Consider the following 19,357-nt stretch of genomic DNA (forward strand, 5'->3'; position numbering starts at 1 on the left):
ATCCAAATGAGAAACATTGGTGGGGGACATACTTTTTTAATGAAGTGTGAGGTTACAAACTGAATAGATTAAATCACTTGCTTTTCCAATTCCATTTTTAAGTCCCTAGTAAATCCGTTAAGTATAGATGTATTAAGCATGAAAGTAGGTGTCACCCACAAAATATAGGGTCCGCATAGTGACTCAGTTTTCTTGCGCCTGATGACAAAGACAAGGCTGCTGCAGTGACTATATTATTTTCAGTATTCTTATGCTTGGGCATTTGGGGCCTTGATCCTAAAAAAAAAAAAAAAAAAAAAAAAACAAAAAACTACTCCTCCCAGGAGAATCAATCTTGTAGGACTCCACATCCAAAATTAAGCTTACTTCACCACTCATTCAAAAAAAATCTATTTCAATTTAACAATTTTATTTTAAAAAGACAACCTCTCAGGGATACAGTGGTGGTTGTGTGTGTGTGTGTGTGTGTGTGATGAGATGAAATCTTTGAGATTATCTGACCCAACCATTTCATACTGAGCATGAGGAAGGTGAGGACCAGGGATATTCTATGACCCCTTCCATAAGCAAACCCTCGGTGTTTCCTTGCTTACTTTCTGTTAACCTCTTGCCAACATGGCTGTCTGTCTGTCTCTCTGTGTCACATGAAGTTATCTGTATAGGAAGATGGACTTTAAGTGTCCTTAGATTGGAAAATTAGCTATAGAAGGTTTTAGTTCTTTAAAATATCCCAGGCAGCTATTGTAAATGACTGCACCAAAACCAAGTGCATTTTCACTCAAAAACTCCAAAATAATCTTTTCGTTGCCTCAGTTGTCAGCATCTTCCAAATTTGTCCCAGTGAAAAAGGACCCTAGCGCCCATTTACCATAAGAAACACTCACAACTGAGTACGCATTTCCTATTCGTCCCCTTTGTTCGTTTAATCTTACTAATGACTTGTCACTGTGTCAGCCCTTTCTTTTCTTTTGACTTTTGCAAGAATTTTGTTTTGGGGAAATTTACTCTGTCAACATGTTACAGAAAGCAACCCAGTGGGAATCTGACCTACATGGTTAACTTTCCAATAGCGCCACTGTTTTTTTAAAGATACAGATAAATAGTGACTCAGATTTCTTGAGTCTGATGACAAAGACAAGGCTGCTGCAGTGACTCTATTTTATTATTTTCAGTATTCTCAATGCTCTGGCATTTGGGGCCTTGATCCTAAAACAAACTCCTCCTCCCAGGGTTAGCTAATTCTGAGAGATAGAATATGACTCCCCTGTGAGCACACTTTTGATAAACAAACCTACGCGTCCAGAGCCCATACCCTGTCATCTCTTTATCAAACTCACAGCAAGCCAATATATTCTCACTGCCCTAAATCACCCCAGGACCCAGTACCAGACAACCAGGATCCACCTCTGTAGCCCATAGCCCACTGAAATTGTCTAAACTCTAGCCAATCCTTAACTTATTCCGCATCCCTACTCCGCCTCACCCGTTTCTCCCCACAAAAAACCTGATAAAGGCTCTGCGGTGTGCTCTCAAGCTCTGCCCTCTCTTTGTGTCTGCCTCTTAAACCATCCTGAATGCTGCTGTGCCTTCCAGTTCTAGGTATATAAATAATATAATATATAATAATTATAATAATACAAAAAATAATATAAACTTCTTCCTTCATGACAGTCATTTCTTTATCTGCTATCTTAACCACCCCTGATTAGAACAAATCCTGGGTGCATTTTAGAATAGCTGTGTAACTAAACATCATCGACCATGCTGGTCCTTTCCACCTTAACAAGCTTTTCCCTGTTGGTCAGTGAACCAGTCTCTCATGAAGTGAGGTAAAAAGGCAGGAGACTAATTGATGTTATGTAAATAATTTACTGGGCTAATGACGGCTTGACCTTCAGCTGATCATTTAGAGGGCAAGATAATTTTCTTAAGAAAATGTGTATTATTCTAATGGAATCTAACAGTCAATGACTACCTGGACCTAAATGTGAACACCAAGAATTTGTTTGTGGCCAGTGATTTTGATATTGGGTTATGCATGGATAATTCAGGTTAAGTTCCTAAACATAAGTGATACGTACTCTATTGCAAGGGAAAAACTTCATGTTCTGCCTATAGTAAAAATCAATTTGTGCATCTGGATTATATCTTTATCAGTATTCATTGCTGACATTTCAGGAAATTAATGCAAAATCAGCATCTTCTGACAGTAAATTCTATGCAGGATTATCTTACTTGCAATAGCATTTTCCACACTCTTCAACTTATATGACGAGAAGACTGAGTAGAAACCAGAAATTCACATAATTAACATTCACAGATTCTGCCATCTCCTATTGCCCCATAAGGTCCATATCTTGTAATTTTGCTGAAGCATGAATTTGTATGTTAGGAGGTTCCAGGCTGGTGTGAAATTTTGCTGGTAGATATCCTATCCAATCACTCAACACCCACATTGTAAAATAATTAATAGGTCATCATTAATGATTGTACAAGCACTGTATAGTAGAACTTATATTCTGTAGTGTTATATTCTTGAATTGGCCATGTGTGAAGGCTTAGGGATGGATTTCTCAAGATGCCCTCATTAGAATGGCTCGCTATACAGATATTCTCAAGTTCATATTTAGTGAAAGTGTATTTTCCATCTCAAGAAAATCTATCTTCCCACTCCAGCTCGGCACACTGTTCTTCACCTTCTCTCCAATCCAAAATCTTCCTGCCCATTTATTCAACTTGTATTTATTAAATGGCTAAAAAAAAAAAAAACTGATGAAAATGTTCAAGCATTCTTCATCACAGTAAGAGATTGAACTGGAGCTTTTCCCCTTATCTGTGAGCAGGATTTATGTGGAATGTTGTACTGCCACAGCTCCAGTTAAATGTGAAAGAGCATTAAGTCAAAAAGATCGCTTAAATCATCTCTAACAAGAGAACTAAAAAAGTATTTAGTCTCATACCAGAAAAAAAAAAAAAAGCTTTTAAAACTTCCCTCTTCACACTTTGAGCTCTTGTAAGCAATTACATATTAAATCCAGTTTATCTAATTGAACAATTAAAAGAAATGTTTGTTTTGACAGAGAGAAACAGTGTAAATACATCAGTCAAATAAATTATCACCTTATAAACACTACCCATGGTTCTGATTGCTATGGAGCTGTGTTGACAGCCCAAAGTCATAAACTAGACATACAGTAAAACATCAAAGAAATATAAACTTGGGTAGCTTGTGGTTCTAAGCCTGTAATCCAGGGCTTGTAATACAACAGACACTGTAAGACACTCAGAGTATCTGGCATTAGAAGTGTATTTTTAGCATAGTGTTCCCTTTCAGGAAATTATGGGCTAAGAGTCACAGTACATTTTTTCCATCTTTTTACTTTCAACTTTTCTGCTTCAAGTATCCTTAAATTTTATATAGGTCCTTTGTAAATGGCATATAGTTAGACAATCTTTACTTTTAAATGAAACAGACTTTATTTATATTCATTTAATTACTAAAATATTGGGGTATATTTCTCCATTTAAATATGTTGCTTTTTATTTGTCCCACATTCTGTGTTTCTTTTTCTTTTTTTTTTTACCCTCTTTAAGATTGTTCTTGTTTTTCTCATTCCATAATTTTTCATGTTAAGATTGGAAATTTTATCCTTTCTCTTCATTTAGTAGCTACCTCTGATGCACAAATGCATAAAATTCTAACACTGATTGATATCTTTAATCTTTTTACATTATTTAACTCCCAACACCTGCCTTCCAATTTGTACTGGAGTAATTATGCTGTTGTCTTAATCATAATTTAATTAAATTATGTAATTTAATAAACCCCATGATTTTGACTATTTTTACAGCCTTTTTTTCTTTAGATTTTCTTTTATCTGAGATCGTTTTCCCCTAAGCCTTTAAAATTTTCTTTCATGAGGATTTATTGGGGACATGATTGCCTTAAAAAGTACTCTCACTGTGTATGGAATCAGACTGATACTGATTGTCTTCTATCCTAGTGAGATATTCTATTATTCCATGACATCTTGATTTTCATTATTGCTTTTGAGAATTCTACTGCCTCACTGTCTTTTCTTTGAAAGTAATCTGCCTTTATCCTCTGACTAGTTTTAAGATCTTCTCTTGCCTTTGGTATCCTGCAGTTTCCTTGTGATGTGTGTGGGTCTTTAAATTTATTGTGAATTTAATATTTCTATTCTACATCAGTCCCGGGAAATTTTCAGCCATTTATGTTTTTCAGATATTGACTCTACCCCATCCTTGATCCTTTGTCATTCTGTAATTCTGATAAGACACATGCTAGGCTTTCTTTCATATGTTCTTACCCCTTTGTATTATATTCTGATTAATTTATTTATGTCAATTTCTCACTTCATAATTCTCTTTTCAGCTAGATGTTATTGGAAATTAAAGCTGATCTCACGAGGCTTTCATTACAATTATTTTATATTTCTAGTTTTGTTTGGTTCTTTCTCAAATCCGTTTGAGCTGCCTTTTGAGTTGCTTGCTCTTCATATATCTCATCCTTTTGTCCCTTTGACAATTTGTTAATTCCAACACATTAAGTCTTTTGAGGTCTGTTTCTATCATCTGTAGTTGCTGCTGGCTCTTGGTTTTGATGCCATGTTTCATTTTGCTTTTTGGCTTTCAGCATAAGAGCTGATGCTCATTACAACTTTATGAGGATTCTATCAGATGTGGTCCAAGGGAGGTCTAATCTAAGGAAGGGAAACTTCTAAGGATGATTTACATTTGCTTCTACCAAGCATCTTGGGCCATTACAATCTAGAACCACTCCTGGCTTGAGTTTTTCAGGTCACCCAAGTAGTATGTATTCATACGTACTTAACAAATGCTGATTTCTGTTGGTGAATTATCACAAAAGATAATTTCCCACTCCCCATTCAATATTTTCCTTGCAGGTTCTGAAAGGGTGCACACAGGGGAAGTTGTTTTATCCTAGCATGACACTGTGAGTCTAATTCTTTTCTGCCCTGACTTTGATAGGAACCCTCCTGTTAAGCACTCGGCTTTTGGTCAGCCATGGGCTTTGTCTTCTATTTACTGTGCCTTTGACTCAATTTTACCAGGCTCAGCAACTATCTTCAAGATGAAAGCTGCCTTCAGTACTCTGCTTACTCCTTTGAGTTCCTGCTTTCGCTTACTTTTTGCTTTTAAGAGTTTCTTACTAATCTGCTAGTTCATCCATGCATGTGCTTTGCCATGCTGGACAGAAAGAGGTGTTGTTTTGTTTTTGTTTTTTTCTCAAAGCAAATAGAATAAGTCACTAGAGTAACAATTAAATAAGCTTTTAGAAAAGTGCTTTTTATTTACCGCTGTTCTGAAGGCAAGAAGATTCCTGAATAAAGTAAAAATGATAAGCAGACAGGTTTCTACAAACACTAAGTGAAATCAAGCAATGTTAGAACCAAATGTCAAGTCACATTATCTAGCCTTAGGACAGTGAATTGGGACTGCAAAGTCTGGGATTTTCCACGTTGAGCTGTGTTGATTATGCAGTTGTTCAACACTTCACATGATATAATGGAATATGTATGATACTTTTAAAGAATTCCTTAGACCCCAGCAATTAAAAATACATACTCCTCGTTTATCAAATATAAGATATTCCATTGGTTAAGGCTGGGTCTAACGAGCTGGTTCTGGGGAAAAATAACAAAATTCAGTCAAACAGCCAGTTAGTACCCAATTCTAAATAGTTGTTTCTAAGATCCATTTAGTAATTAAATTATACTAGGAGAAAGTATTTTTAAGGTGCATATGTTCTTAGATGATTCATGCCCTAGATAATTGAGCACACTTCATTAATTCATGGAATAAAATAAAGTGAGGTTAAACATAAGCACCTGGCATTTTATTGCACAGGACCCTATGCCAGCATTCTTGTGCGCTCCCTCGATCCAAAAGAATAGAAGTAAACATATTGCCTTAGACAGGCAAATTTGGAAAAGACCAAGTGAATTCAACAAAATCGATAAACATAACTAATAGGTATATATGATTACAATCAACTCTGTCCCTCGCTTTTAAGTAATTTTTCTGGATAGTAGCTTAAATTTCTTAGCCTTACATAAGGTCATGAGTATCTTTGCTAAACTCATCCTAAAACAATACTCAGCTATGTTTGGCAGAATCAGGGATCCTTACAAATGAATTTTCTTTATAAACTGTGATACAGATTCATGCTTGTGAATCATTTCAAAAGTAAGGCATTTCATAAACGTTTTTTTATAATTGATGTTTTGAGTCATTGAATGTACTGTTATTATTAATGATAATAATAAACCTGATTGCAAAATGAAAGAAGTATTACAGCCTTGCTGATTTCACAGTAACTAGATGACTTACTTTCCATGCTTATTTGAATTTATTCTCATAAGGGGATTTTAGATGGCATAGTTTAGAAAGGAAAGAGAGAATGAATTTAAGTAGCAAAATTTTTCACTTACAGCAACAGTGCCATCACAAAAAGTTCTGTGATATGCCCTGTTTCTATGGCGAAGATTTTATAATATTTACTTTATATGATAAGAGTTATAAGTGGAGTTCTGTGTTGTTTGTTCAGCCTATTATGCAGATGGTGCTTGATTAAAATCTATTTTAAACTACAGCGATTACTGCAAGATAGTGTGCATTAAACAGCTCTCCCAGCTCCATTAAAGCTTTGGGACCGCGGCAGTTTATTTTAAATATGCTTATAGACGTTTCTAACTTCTCCAGGGACATTTCAATATCAGTGATTCTCTTTCCTTGAGAGTCTTAACTCCTGTACTCTGTATTCTTAAGAAGTATTATCTAAGCAACACCGTTACCACCGCTTTTTTAAAGTGAAAAATTATTGTTTTCTTGTGATAAATAAGTTAAATACATCACTATAATTAAGCAATACGACATGACAGGAGTGGATTACCAGAAGCCTAAGGACACCTCTAGGGATTTTAGAAACGAATCTATGGGGGCGCCTGGGTGGCACCGCGGTTGAGCTTCTGCCTTCTGCTCAGGGCGTGATCCCGGCATTATGGGATCGAGCCCCACATCAGGCTCCTCTGCTATGAGCCTGCTTCTTCCTCTCCCACTCCCCCTGCTTGTGTTCCCTCTCTCGCTGGCTGTCTCTATCTCTGTCAAATAAATAAATAAAATATTAAAAAAAAAAAAAAAAGAAAGAAACGAATCTATGTCTCCAAGTCAGTTGCATGAGACCCATGTGTCTGTGTAAAGCTGATGTGAGAGTAATAGTTATTCATGCATTTGTGTACGTCTTTATTTATTCATTAGTGTTTTAACTGAATGTGAAATAAATCTGTAAGTGATCAGGATGACCGTCAGGGCCTCAGCCTAGCCATGTTCATAGGTTCGATAGATGTACGTATGTCAAAGGTCCTTTGTGTCGTAACGCTGTGCCTTTGCCCAGTGCTGTGGGACACAGCAGTGCGCATGTGCAGCGATCCGTTGCCTGCGAGACCCCACCCTGAGGCTGGGAGAAAGGAAAGATGAATGGCACCCAGTCCTTACTTTCAAGGCATTTGTCATCATGGGGAGTTTCTATTTTGGCCTTAGATGGTTTCTTCTCTATTCTAAAGACTGTGATATAGGGATCCAATTGAACTCCCAGGCTTAGACCCTAGTGACTTCAGAAATCTTGTACTCTAAACAATGCCCAGTACACAGCGATGTACGGACCAGTATCGTCGCCACTGGGCACGCGTGACTGTGTATGTTTAAATTTAACTAATTAAAATCAAATAAATAAAAAACACACTTAATCAATTGCGGCTGTATAGCCACATGTGGCTAGTGGCTCCCCTTTCAGACAGCACAGAGAATATTTCCATCTTTCCAGAAAATTCTATAAGACAGTGCTGCTCTAGACTCTAGAAGTCAGGGTCTCTTAGAAAATGAGGATGTAGAATTATAAGCTTTCATCCATCTACCCAGGAATTCAGGATCTAGACAATCCTCAAAATTAAGTTCAGGGACCTATTACAAATCCATTTAGCTAATTTTTCCACCACAATCACATTCATCATCATGTTCGTCCCAAAGAGTTGGTGGTCAGAAGAGCCAGGTATCTTTCAAAATGCAATCTGTTCCTGGCATGTAAGTGGATCCAAATTGTAACAACATTTTTTTCTTTAAGGAGGCTTTGCATATGAGCAATGATCATGTGTTTTTCAAATATGTGATGAAACTACCTCCAGAAAGCAGACCTTACAAATCCCAAGTTCATTACGTGGAATCTAAAATAACAGCTCATTTCTGTACCCTCAGAAACAAGAAAAATGCAAAATAAAAAATAAGACCCCCACACATCAGGAGGTTCATGTGGCAGACACCCTTGAACTTCACATAGCACTGCCCAGCTACTTGGATGCATTAGATAACAAACCACAATAGGGACTTTTCATTCCACTATATTGCAGCCTAAAAGCAAAGATGATGTGCATACCCAATAAGTCTTTATACAAAGAACACAGAGCAATATAATAAATGATTCCCTTCAAAGCACTTTTTTTTTTTTTTTAAATAGAGATCTTTCATACATCGTTTTTGGTTTTGCTCTTTCCTCTCTGTCGGCTGCGGTGAAAGTCAGGGCAGTAGTTTAAATCACAGCGCGGTTCCATAGGGACAATTCTATAAGTGTCCAGAATAGCATGATCCAAGAACATAGCTGTAGTGATCTCCTTTAATTACTGAGGGAAAGGTAGTGAATCTGGAGACATGAATATTTTGTGTGTACCCTTTAGCTCCGTCCTCTGGAGCGGCAGATAACGGAGATTGGCATGAGTCTTTAAAAGGAAGGTGTATTGATATGCCATTGCTTTGAGGCCTAGTGAAGACAAAGCAGGTGAAATGCTATGAGACTGGCTGGTAGACTGGCCTTGTTGGGGGAGACACGCCACCTTCACAGTGTAGGGCCTCTCAGCTGCTCAATCGGATAGGTAGTTGAAGCCCCCGAGTTATACTCCATAATGCCTAAATGATGTCTCCCGAGCCTTGAAAATGGGAGGAAGAACTCATGAAATGCTTGATTCTACTAAATGAAACACGGAGGTTGAGCAAGACTACATCTGGTTCATCCTACAGGACAAGCCAGGAAAGAGGGAAAGCTTCCAGACAACAAAATGGATTGGTGGCGAGAATTGTTTAGAATTTCCAACAGAGTTGTCATACATTACTTCCACATGATAACTTGTGGTTTTGATACACTTGATAGAACTTCTTACCAGCACTCCCAGGTTATCCAGCTTCCCTGGGTCATCCATAGAAAGTAGGGCCGGGTTGTCAGATATCAGAGGACAGCTCTCCTTTCTGTTACAGCACGGCATCACACAGTCAGCAGGTCTAAAACCTGCAGCCTCCCGTCCACATAACAACTCAAAAAGGAAAGCAGCATGGAGATCAGTGATTCAAAGACTATTTTGGATGGCGGAGGCGGGAAATTATTTACATAATTTGGGGAAATCTTTTAATAAGTACATTTACATTGCATCATGGGATACTTACTTCTGTGATTGGCATTTGAGTATTTTCCAAGAAAGATTGATATGTCAGCTTGCTAATTTCTTAATTGAAATTTAAAACGAATCCGTGTTATGATTAGCACTGCATATTGTATGCAACTAATGAATCATTGAACACTACATCGAAAACTAATGGTGTACTATATGGTGGCTAACGGGCCCTAATAAAAATTAATCAATTAATTAATTAATTAATTAATTAATAATAAAAATAAAAGTTTAAAAACAGAAATAACATAAAATAAAATTAGTCCCGGTAATATTCCAAATGGAGAAGCATTCATTTTCCTACACTTTGTCCCCTATTTCTAAATATTTCCAATCCTTGATGCAGTATGATCTCTAATATCATGTTCCCTCGATTTTTAATGTTATTCATTGTGGGCTTTGTTGATTCCTTTCTACTCTTCTTTTTAATAAATATTTTATTATTACAAATATAGGAATGGTCATGTTTATAAAACTTGGATTTTATAAAAAATACAAAAAAGAAAATCATAAAGATCCAGTCTATAACCAGAGAAATTATTGTTAACATGTCAAACACTTTTTAAAAATTTTAGAAAACTTCTGTTTTCTGTCTTACCACATATTTGTGTATTGTCCTAAAGTTCTCAAGTAAATTAGTGTGGTTTAATTTTCTGTAACAGAAACCATTTATGCTTTTGATGCAAGTTATGCTATGATTTTATGTTATAATTTTTATTACTATTATAACAAATGTTAAGCACTTACTATGTGTCAGGAACCATGATAAGTGCTAGTGAGCAAAATCACTCGTGGACCTGCCCTAACAGTGCTTATGCTCTCAGGTGGGAAAAGACCTAACATATAAATTATTATATAATTAATTACAAGTCGGATATGTGCTATCAAGGAAATATAAGTGAATCACAGGAACTTAACTGAGTTTGAGATATTTTAATAAGACTTGCAAATACAGTTGTCAAATAGCAGTTGTTTCAATGTGTTCAAAATTCAGGGGAAACATGAGTTTGGCAGTCATCCACCCCCAAAAGATAACAGAAACCCTGCGTACTTAGCAGATTACCTATGTACAAACTCACAAGAGAAGACAGTTTACAGCAAAAGACATTAGGAAGGCTACAATTGAATGGCTGGGTGGAGGAGGATGAGCCAAGAAATGATTCTGGAAACAGACAGGCCAGGTAGGTAGGATAAGAGCCAGAGACTGTTATGGGAGGGAGCCCTTGGAAGAGAGGGCATTCACAGAGACAAATCAAGTAAGGGGAAGACAGAAAAGTCCATCGAGGTTGGCAAAGTGGCTCTTGTGGATTAATCGAGAGCTAAGTGATGGGAAAGTGACAGGGAAGGCACACTGAGGCGAGTTGCAGAGACTGCCTACAGCCAGCACAGGCAACCACTTGGAGGAGTTTGGTTGTGAAGAGAGGAAAGAAAGAAAGATATGACTATGTATAGTCTATAGGAGCAAAGAGAAAGTTTACTTTTCTGTTTGTTTTGTCTCTCAAATGTTTAAATACCAGTCAGTACCCTAGAGTTGAGGGTGTGTCTGATGCCAGTGTCTCCTAGTCATAGGCATTCTGCTTAATTAGTGTAAAGCCTGAGCATCCGTCCAGGTGATTCTAATGGGCAGCCATATATGAGAGCCACTGTTCTAGATCACACTTGCCCACTGGTTAGTTCAGAGCTAACACCAGTTTGCCCAGTATCAACTCAGTCCCAACATGCTAGACCTCTCACAGATTTACATGGGGACCAACAATTTCCCAGGATCACCCCTGAGATCCATCCTGGGGAAGTTATCTTCTACGATTAATCTCCCTTAGTTTGCCAGGTTCAAAGCATCCTGTCCCCACGGGTGGTGTTCGATCTCCTTCAGTAGACAGTTTCAAAATGATAATCTTTTCATTATCTTTCTCACTAAAAGCAAAGGCCAAGAATTCATGTAACTTTTTTTCTGTCTCTCTTTGGTACTTGGAGCATATTTTTTTAAACTATGACTGCATGGCTTCACAAATTAATATCAAGGTCATTGCTTTCCATTCACTCAGTGGATGTTTTTAAGTTTCTACCTTGTCATAATTAACACTGGAATATCATTTTAAAGTTTTAAACAGCTATAAATATAGACCATCTCAGTAAACACAAAATGGCACTGCAACTGGTCTGCCGAGAAAATGGAGACCCAGAGAAATTGTATCATTTGCCCAAGATGACACAGCTAAAGGATAGTAAAGGAGAGCAGGAGTCTAGATCCTCTGGTGGCATTAGCCACTGGCTACCAAGCTGGCTCTCCATTGCTGGCAGTTGCTTTACACAAACTACCCTGTCTAGCAGTTTGTCTGGATGAAGTACATATTGTTTGTACATACGGTTGCAGAGAGCAAAAAAGCAGCGGCAACAGAAGGTGAAGGTGTAGTACCTCACGTGAGGATGGCAGCAACATCAGGAGATCGTGCACCTGTGCATTTATGTTGGGAGCAGCACGAAGAGAAGAGCCCAACAGAGTCAGCACTATTTGCTACTCATGTAGATTCATAGAATTGGAGAGCTAGAGAGAAATCCTAGCCAAAATCTCTCATTCTATACTGGTGAAGTGACATCACATATAATTAGTTAATATCAAAGGTAATATTCAAATGCAAATGTCTTCAAAACATTCAGTGTGTCTTTTCCCACTTGCACCAGAATAACAATTAAAAGCATCCAAATATTCATACTTGAGGACAATGGAGAAAATAGAATCAATTTTTAAACTGAGTATAAAGCTGTCCTAGAAATGTCTAGAATCTGGAGCCTCGTTTCCAGAGACGCACTTTCCAATATGAGGGCCACTAGCCACTTGTAAGTATTTAAATTTCAAGCAGTTAAAATGAATAAAACTTCAAATTTTGCTCCTTATTTATTCTAGCCACATTTAGAGTGCTCATTAGTTACACGTGGCAAGTGGCTACCATTTTGAATAATGCAGATTAGAGAACTTTACTCTCATGGCAGAAAGTTCCACTGGGCAGCACTGATCTGCCTAGATTATGCCAGTCACTAAACCATGAGCGTTGCTTGATTTTCCCAATAGCATTCTATGGACCTTAAATGCGACATGGAAAGCTATTCAACTTTATTATTGGACGTGTCGCCCACCGCGGATTTAAAATCGTACTTAGGAAGAAAAGGATAAACTCCCCAGAAGAAAACAAGTTAGATTGTTCACACAATAGGGGGAATCCGCTGCTGTCACAGTTACAATGCTACTTGTCATTCAGCAACCCCAATGAGAAAAAAGAAAAGTTGACAGGCAAGAGATAATATTTAGCGGTGTAATAATATAAAAAGAACCAATAATACTATTTTAAAGCTATGTAAATTAGGCTGGAAGAAGGATAACTATGAAAAGTACAGGAAATAGGAAGTTAGTTTTGCCTGAAAAACAACACCGACAAAACCAAGTGCCCCCCAGGAATGTCTGGATTTGCGTGATGAGTGTGGGCGAGTCTATCTATGTAAGCTTCAAAGGGGAGCAATGTGAAGCATTGCCAAATTTTCTCAGCTCCTCTGTAATTCTAATTCGATGTTTATTTCAGATCAACGGTGGAGAGAAGCGACCTGCCTCTGACATGGGGAAAAAGCCAAAAACCCCCAAAAAGAAGAAGAAGAAGGATCCCAATGAGCCCCAGAAGCCTGTGTCTGCCTATGCGTTGTTCTTTCGCGATACTCAGGCTGCCATTAAGGGCCAAAATCCAAATGCTACCTTTGGTGAAGTCTCTAAAATTGTGGCTTCAATGTGGGATGGTTTAGGAGAAGAGCAAAAACAGGTAAGAAAGAATGCAAAGTGGAGTGGGAATTAACGTGCCCTAAGAATGTGTATGCACTCTAAAAAAAATGGCTTCGGAGGACTTTGGGTGAATTTTTCAGATGCCAGAATTAAGGCTGAGAATGTGCCCCATCAGAACCAGACTTCAGGAGACTTTCACATAATTTTAGACTCTTTTATTGCTCCTTCATAAATAGCCTGTTAGTTTCCTTTGTTTCAAGGTTTATATACTGTAGTTACTTTTGGAACGACTTTGACATGTCCCAGCCAGGATTACGTCATTCCTTAATGTTGCCAATGTGATCATAAAGACTAAAAAAAAAAAAAAAAAAATACTGAAAGTATTTTGAAAACTGTCCACACCTCTCTTTAGCACTTACTATTTACCCTTTGGTCATCAAAACCCTCTTTGCTCTTTGCTAAATGAACCTCAGATTTAAGGGTTTCTACCCTTAGCCATTCCCTAAAGACCACTGGAGCATGTTATTCAATCCCACATATACCATATTTCTAGGCTGTGTTAAATGGGACCAGATGCCTGGTTATTTTCTTCTGGTGTGGATTGCCATGATGTGAGGACCATGCTAAGGGGGGGCCACTGGAGCACTCGGCATCCCAGCCACAGCAGAAGCAGCCCAGAAGGTCTTGAGGAAGATGGGAATCATGAAGAGAGAGCCAAGGGGTCAGTACATAGATGTAGCCCACCTCAACAAAGAAGCAATATTGATCCCATGTTCCTAAACCAGGGACTACATTGCCATTGTCACCATCTAGAATTCATTGTCAAAAAGGAAAAAAACAAATAGACGAGCATCATCATTAAGTTATAGTCATTGAAACAATTACATAGATGGAGCTGTAGTTGTTGCAGAATACCAAATGGTAGTAATGAGGTATTAGTCTCAGAGCTGATTCTTGATAGAGACCTTTACCTTTCCTCATCAGGTCCAGGGAAGTACATAAGACACAGAAAGTCTCAAAGCTATATACATCTAGAAGGACCTATATATGGTGAATATCGATCAACATCTAAATATATACAGTTTCTTACTCTTTTAAGAACACTTTCACATGGGGCACCTGGGTGGCTCAGTCTTTGGGTGTCTGCCTTCGGTTCAGGGCGTGATCCTGGTGTCCTGGGATCGAGCCCCACGTCAGGCTCCTCCGCTGGGAGCCTGCTTCTTCCTCTCCCACTCCCCCTGCTTGTGTGCCCTCTCTTGCTGGCTGTCTCTCTCTCCGTCAAATAAATAAATCTTTAAAAAAAAAAAAAAAAGAACACTTTCACATGATTTCTCTCATTTGGTCTGCTGTACTCATAGGTACTTCTACCGAAATTTTGTAGATTATGAAATAGAGCCAGATAGTTAACTTCATTCATGTAGTCATTCAACGAGAGTGTGTTGAGCATTTTCTTTTTTATATATATAATTTTTATTTTGTTATATTAGTCACCATACAGTACATCCCCAGTTTTTGATGCAATGTTCCATGATTCATTATTTGTGTATAACACCCAGTGCACCATGCAATATGTGCCCTCCTTAATACCCATTACCGGCCTATCCCAATCCCCCACCCCCCCTCCCCTCTGAAGCCTTCAGTTTGTTTCCCAGAGTCCATAGTCTCTCATGCTTCATTCCCCCTTCTGTTTACCCCCCCTTCATTCTTCCCTTCTTTCTCCTACCGATCTTCCTATTTCTTATGTTCCATAAATGAGTGAAACCATATGATAATTGTCTTTCTCTGCTTGACTTATTTCACTTAGCATAATCTCCTCCAGTCCCATCCATGTTGCTGCAAATGTTGTGTAATCGTTCTTTCTGATGGCTGAGTAATATTCTGTTGTATATATGAACAACATCTTAATCCAGCTATCTGTTGAAGGGCATCTTGGCTCCTTCCACAATTTAGCTATTGTGGACAATGCTACTATGAACATTGGGGTGCATATGGCCCTTGTCTTCCCTATGTCTGTATCTTTGGGGTAAATACCCAGCAGTGCAATTGCTGGATCATAGGGTAGCTCAATTCTTAACTCTTTAAGGGACCTCCACACTGTTTTCCAAAGTGGTTGTACCAACTTGCATTCCCACCAAGAGTGTAAGAGGGATCCCCTTTCTCCACATTCTCTCCAACATTTGTTGTTTCCTGCCTTGTCAATTTTTGCCATTCTAACTGGTGTAAGGTGGTATCTCAAGGTGTTTTGATTTGAATTTCCCTGATGACTAATGATTTTGAACATTTTTTCATGTGTCTGTTAGCCATTTGTATGTCTTCATTGGAAAAGTGTCTCTTCATATTTCTGCCCATCTTTTGATTTGTTTATTTGTTTCTCGTGTATTGAGTTTGAGAAGTTCTTTGTAGATCTTGGATACTAGTCTTTTATCTGTAATGTCATCTGCAAATATCTTCTCCCATTCCATGGGCTGCCTCTTAGTTTTTTTGACTGTTTCCTTGGCTGTGCAGAAACATTTTATCTTGATGAAGTCCCTGTTGAGCATTTTCTATGGACCGCAGGCACTGTTCTAGACACTGGAGATCTAGCAGAGAATGAAACAGACTCCTTCATTCTGTTGAATGGTTTGCCTAAGATTACTTGGCTGCTACTTGGAATTACTGTGACTAGAACTTATTGCTCCATGAAATCAATTATGGTGGAAATGGTAGAACCCATTGGTAAGGAACATAGAACCCAACCCCCCACTCCAGTTCTCCCCAAGCCTTCTTTTCTGTAAGCAAAATCTTCCTCTGACAGTCTGAAATCTGTACACGTTTTCTTATGTCCCTTTCAAGATTGCCAGCCCAGAGATGGTTTCATAGGAAAGCACAGGCCTACCATGTGGAGCACCATGTTGCAAGAGCCATCTTCTAGGACAGAAAACACACCACTAAAACATTCTCTGTGCACTCAATTAAAATATCCATCTCACTAGAAGAGGGTCGTTGACGTTGTGTTTTGTGATTCTATTGAAAACCTAATGTAATTGTTTTGGGATTTTAGAGCCAATTTCTATCCTACCACAGATCAATTTGCTCTCGCACTCCCAAAGCTAAAGTGTGGCTCCCAGTTGATGCTGGACATTCACGGTGGGATTCTACTGTGCCTTCACTCTTCCACTCAGTAGAGTGTTGCTGAATGAGAAACTAAGTGCGTATGGACCAGGAATCCCAACCCTATCTCTGCTCCGGATTTCATACCCATAATGCCTCCTGGTTCCACCCCTGATGCCACACACCAGGACATACCCCCCTCTCTACTTTGATCACCCCTGTGTGTGTTCTTAGTTAGGCACCAGGCTTCAGTACGATAAACTCTTTTGCTTGGTGAGATAAAATTTCCCAGAGGAAACATTCAGATTTCTCTCCCTGGGGGTTATGTGCAGCAAGTCTCATTCATCAGAGGACAGACACGATTCCCTTCTGAAGGTTCATCCCTCCCTTCTACCCAAGATTCATCAACTAAGCTGTGAGTGTTGTTCCAAGGCTCATATGTGCTCCTTTAGCTTCTACTTTTCTGACAGTTTTATTCTACAAAACATCAGTAGCCTGTGCTATCACTCATCTGACTCCTCTTCTCTATCTCCCTGACCCCACATACCTACCCTTTCCTAATTATTTCCCACATTCACTAGAGGAACTCATGTGGTTCTAAGACCAGTGGTTTAAAAAGGGAAGGTGTACAAAGGCCTTCCTTAGCCCAGGATTGGTCCTTCACGTAATCGACGTTGAAAGTCAGTGTCTACACCCGTGTGGTGGATAAGAATAATATTCATATGATGAAAATCAGGTAGTCCCTCAAGGCAGCAAATATAAAGCTGCAGGTTGTTCCCACTAATTCTATTATAATAAGGCCGTTTATTTTTATTATAGCAAGAGGGGAAACATTACGATAATATTCCATATTCTTTTTGTGTGACCATATAAAGTATTTACAGACCCAAAGAATATGAGATTCACTATGCTCAACTGTCATGTTAAATAGGAAAATCACTCCCATTCTCCCACACTGCCTTTCCAACTGGGGCCGAGACTTTCTAATGCAGATAGGACCCTAGTTATGATGTAACATTTAAGGATTTCTAATTCTATACGTGTGATGACAAACGTTTTTCTTTCTCTTGTGCATTTTATTTCCAATTTAGTAAGTAACTTGTAATGAGTCTACCTTCAGGTTCCCTCTTAACAGAAATAGTTGGGGTTTGGGGGACGAATTTGTTTTACAAATGAAGGATGAAATTCTCTAACAGTTGGCCTGTATAACTCATTGGATATTACAAAGCCATTTCGTGATCAGAATCCAGGTGTTAAAAAGTTATGCCAAGATTGTTTGGGAAAATACCTTAATAAGCATAACCGTCTTTTTCTCTTATTAAAAAAAAAGTTAATATTTTAAAAATGGAGCGCCATTACCAAAGCGAGGTATTGGGAGCAGGGCAAGTCACTCTAACACGGCTTGTCCCCATGCTTTATGCTCCTTTGACTTAGCAGGGCTTCAGCCTAGCTCATCCTTCCCTCTTACAAGATGATCTTGCTTACCAAAGACAGTGAGGCTGAAGAGTATGCGAAAAAGTATGGTCCCTTACATGCAGAGAGGTTGCAGGCCCATCCGGGGGACAAGCAGAGAGAGGGTCAAATGAATGAAATCAGACACTGTGCTTGCAAGAGGGAGCGTAGTGCATCAGAGGGGCCGCAGCCCTGCTGCTCTGTGGCAGCGTTTCTCCCACAGTTTGCGAGAATTGCCAGCAAAGCGAACACGCCTGCCTGGAATGCACATTTGGGCATCAAGAGAATTTCAGCAGAATATCCCAAAGTGTTATGATGGTGTATTACCACCTGTTCTTCCCCTTAATGTTGACTCATTGTGCCAACATAATATAGTATCTCTGTTTCGAACTTAAATTAATTGTATTTTGCCCTCATTTAATATTCAAATTTGGAAGCGCACATCCTGCTACATATTTTTAAAGGAAGGTTGCTGGAGCAGATTAGAGGCAGACCATTAAACTTCAAAATGGAGGCGTGTTACAAGAGCCGCACGTGATGTCATTGGCATTGTGTAGGCAGCTGGTTTGGGAGGAAGCTAGGATTTCACGTGCCGCGATTGTTCAAAAATCCTGTTGTCATAATAGCCCACAATTATGAACAGCTACAAATATAAACACAAACCGGGGCAAATGGACAAAATTATTGATGATTTATTAGGGGCTCCGAAAATTACAATATTTAAGGAAAAACAGCTATTAGTGAGATTACAATTGAATGTTTTCTTGACAGCCAGAGGGAACGTGACTAATAGAGCTGCTGTGTGTTTATATCACATGCTTCCTCAGGGTGGAGGATAGGCGGGAATGAGAAGCCACTGCAGAAGGGCTGATCTTTATTTTCAGAATCCATGGTGAGTGAGCAACTGTATGTACTTTGGTTTCTGTGAAGAATCTCTCAAAGAAGAAAAATGAAAAGGAAGCTGAAAGAAGCGATAAAAATCCTCCAGGAACACAAAACCTCCCTTATGAATCATTCTTACCAAAGCCACTGAACAAACTTCCCATATCAGAGATCTCCCCCATTTTCATACTTTGGAAGATGACGCTGCATCTGGAATGGAAGGAGAACTGTGTTTGGGATTCCAACCAGAGGTTTTAAATGCTAATGAATCATAAGACAATGGAGAGCCCTTTGCAGAGGCATACTAAGTCATTCAGAAGGCACCAGATGGAGAAAGGGAAATAAAACCTAAGTATTGCTGTGATGTTGGTCTTTGCTACTTATCTTTCACTGACTGGAACCTACAGAGAGTGAAAAATAATAACTTAACAATATCACGCCCTTTATATTAGGCTCCTTGGTGTTTCAGCCACCCTCAGCATCTTTTTTTTTGAGGTTTCAGCTAAATTTCTTGTCTATCCCTGTTATTTCTGAATTCTCTGATTCCGGTCACCGAAGTATACGATCTGGGTGCACAGTAACAATAGAGAACCAATCAAGCCCTACTAAATTAAAGAGTCCGTCCAGCTTT

At 38.7% G+C, this 19,357-nt stretch overlaps 1 protein-coding gene across 1 annotated transcript in view; it reads left to right on the plus strand.

The window, feature by feature from the left end:
* TOX (thymocyte selection associated high mobility group box) overlaps positions 1-19,357 on the plus strand; it is a 293,528-nt gene that overhangs the window by 246,645 nt on the left and 27,526 nt on the right. The window contains exon 5 of the mRNA XM_045789048.2: positions 13,112-13,342. Within this exon, the coding sequence (XP_045645004.1) occupies positions 13,112-13,342 (231 nt within the window). The remainder of the gene's footprint in view (positions 1-13,111; positions 13,343-19,357) is intronic.

Source organism: Ursus americanus, chromosome 9 (genome assembly GCF_024610735.1).
Source record: "Ursus americanus isolate L20-20 chromosome 9, mUrsAme1.1.p, whole genome shotgun sequence".
NCBI classification, from domain to species: Eukaryota; Metazoa; Chordata; class Mammalia; order Carnivora; family Ursidae; genus Ursus; species Ursus americanus.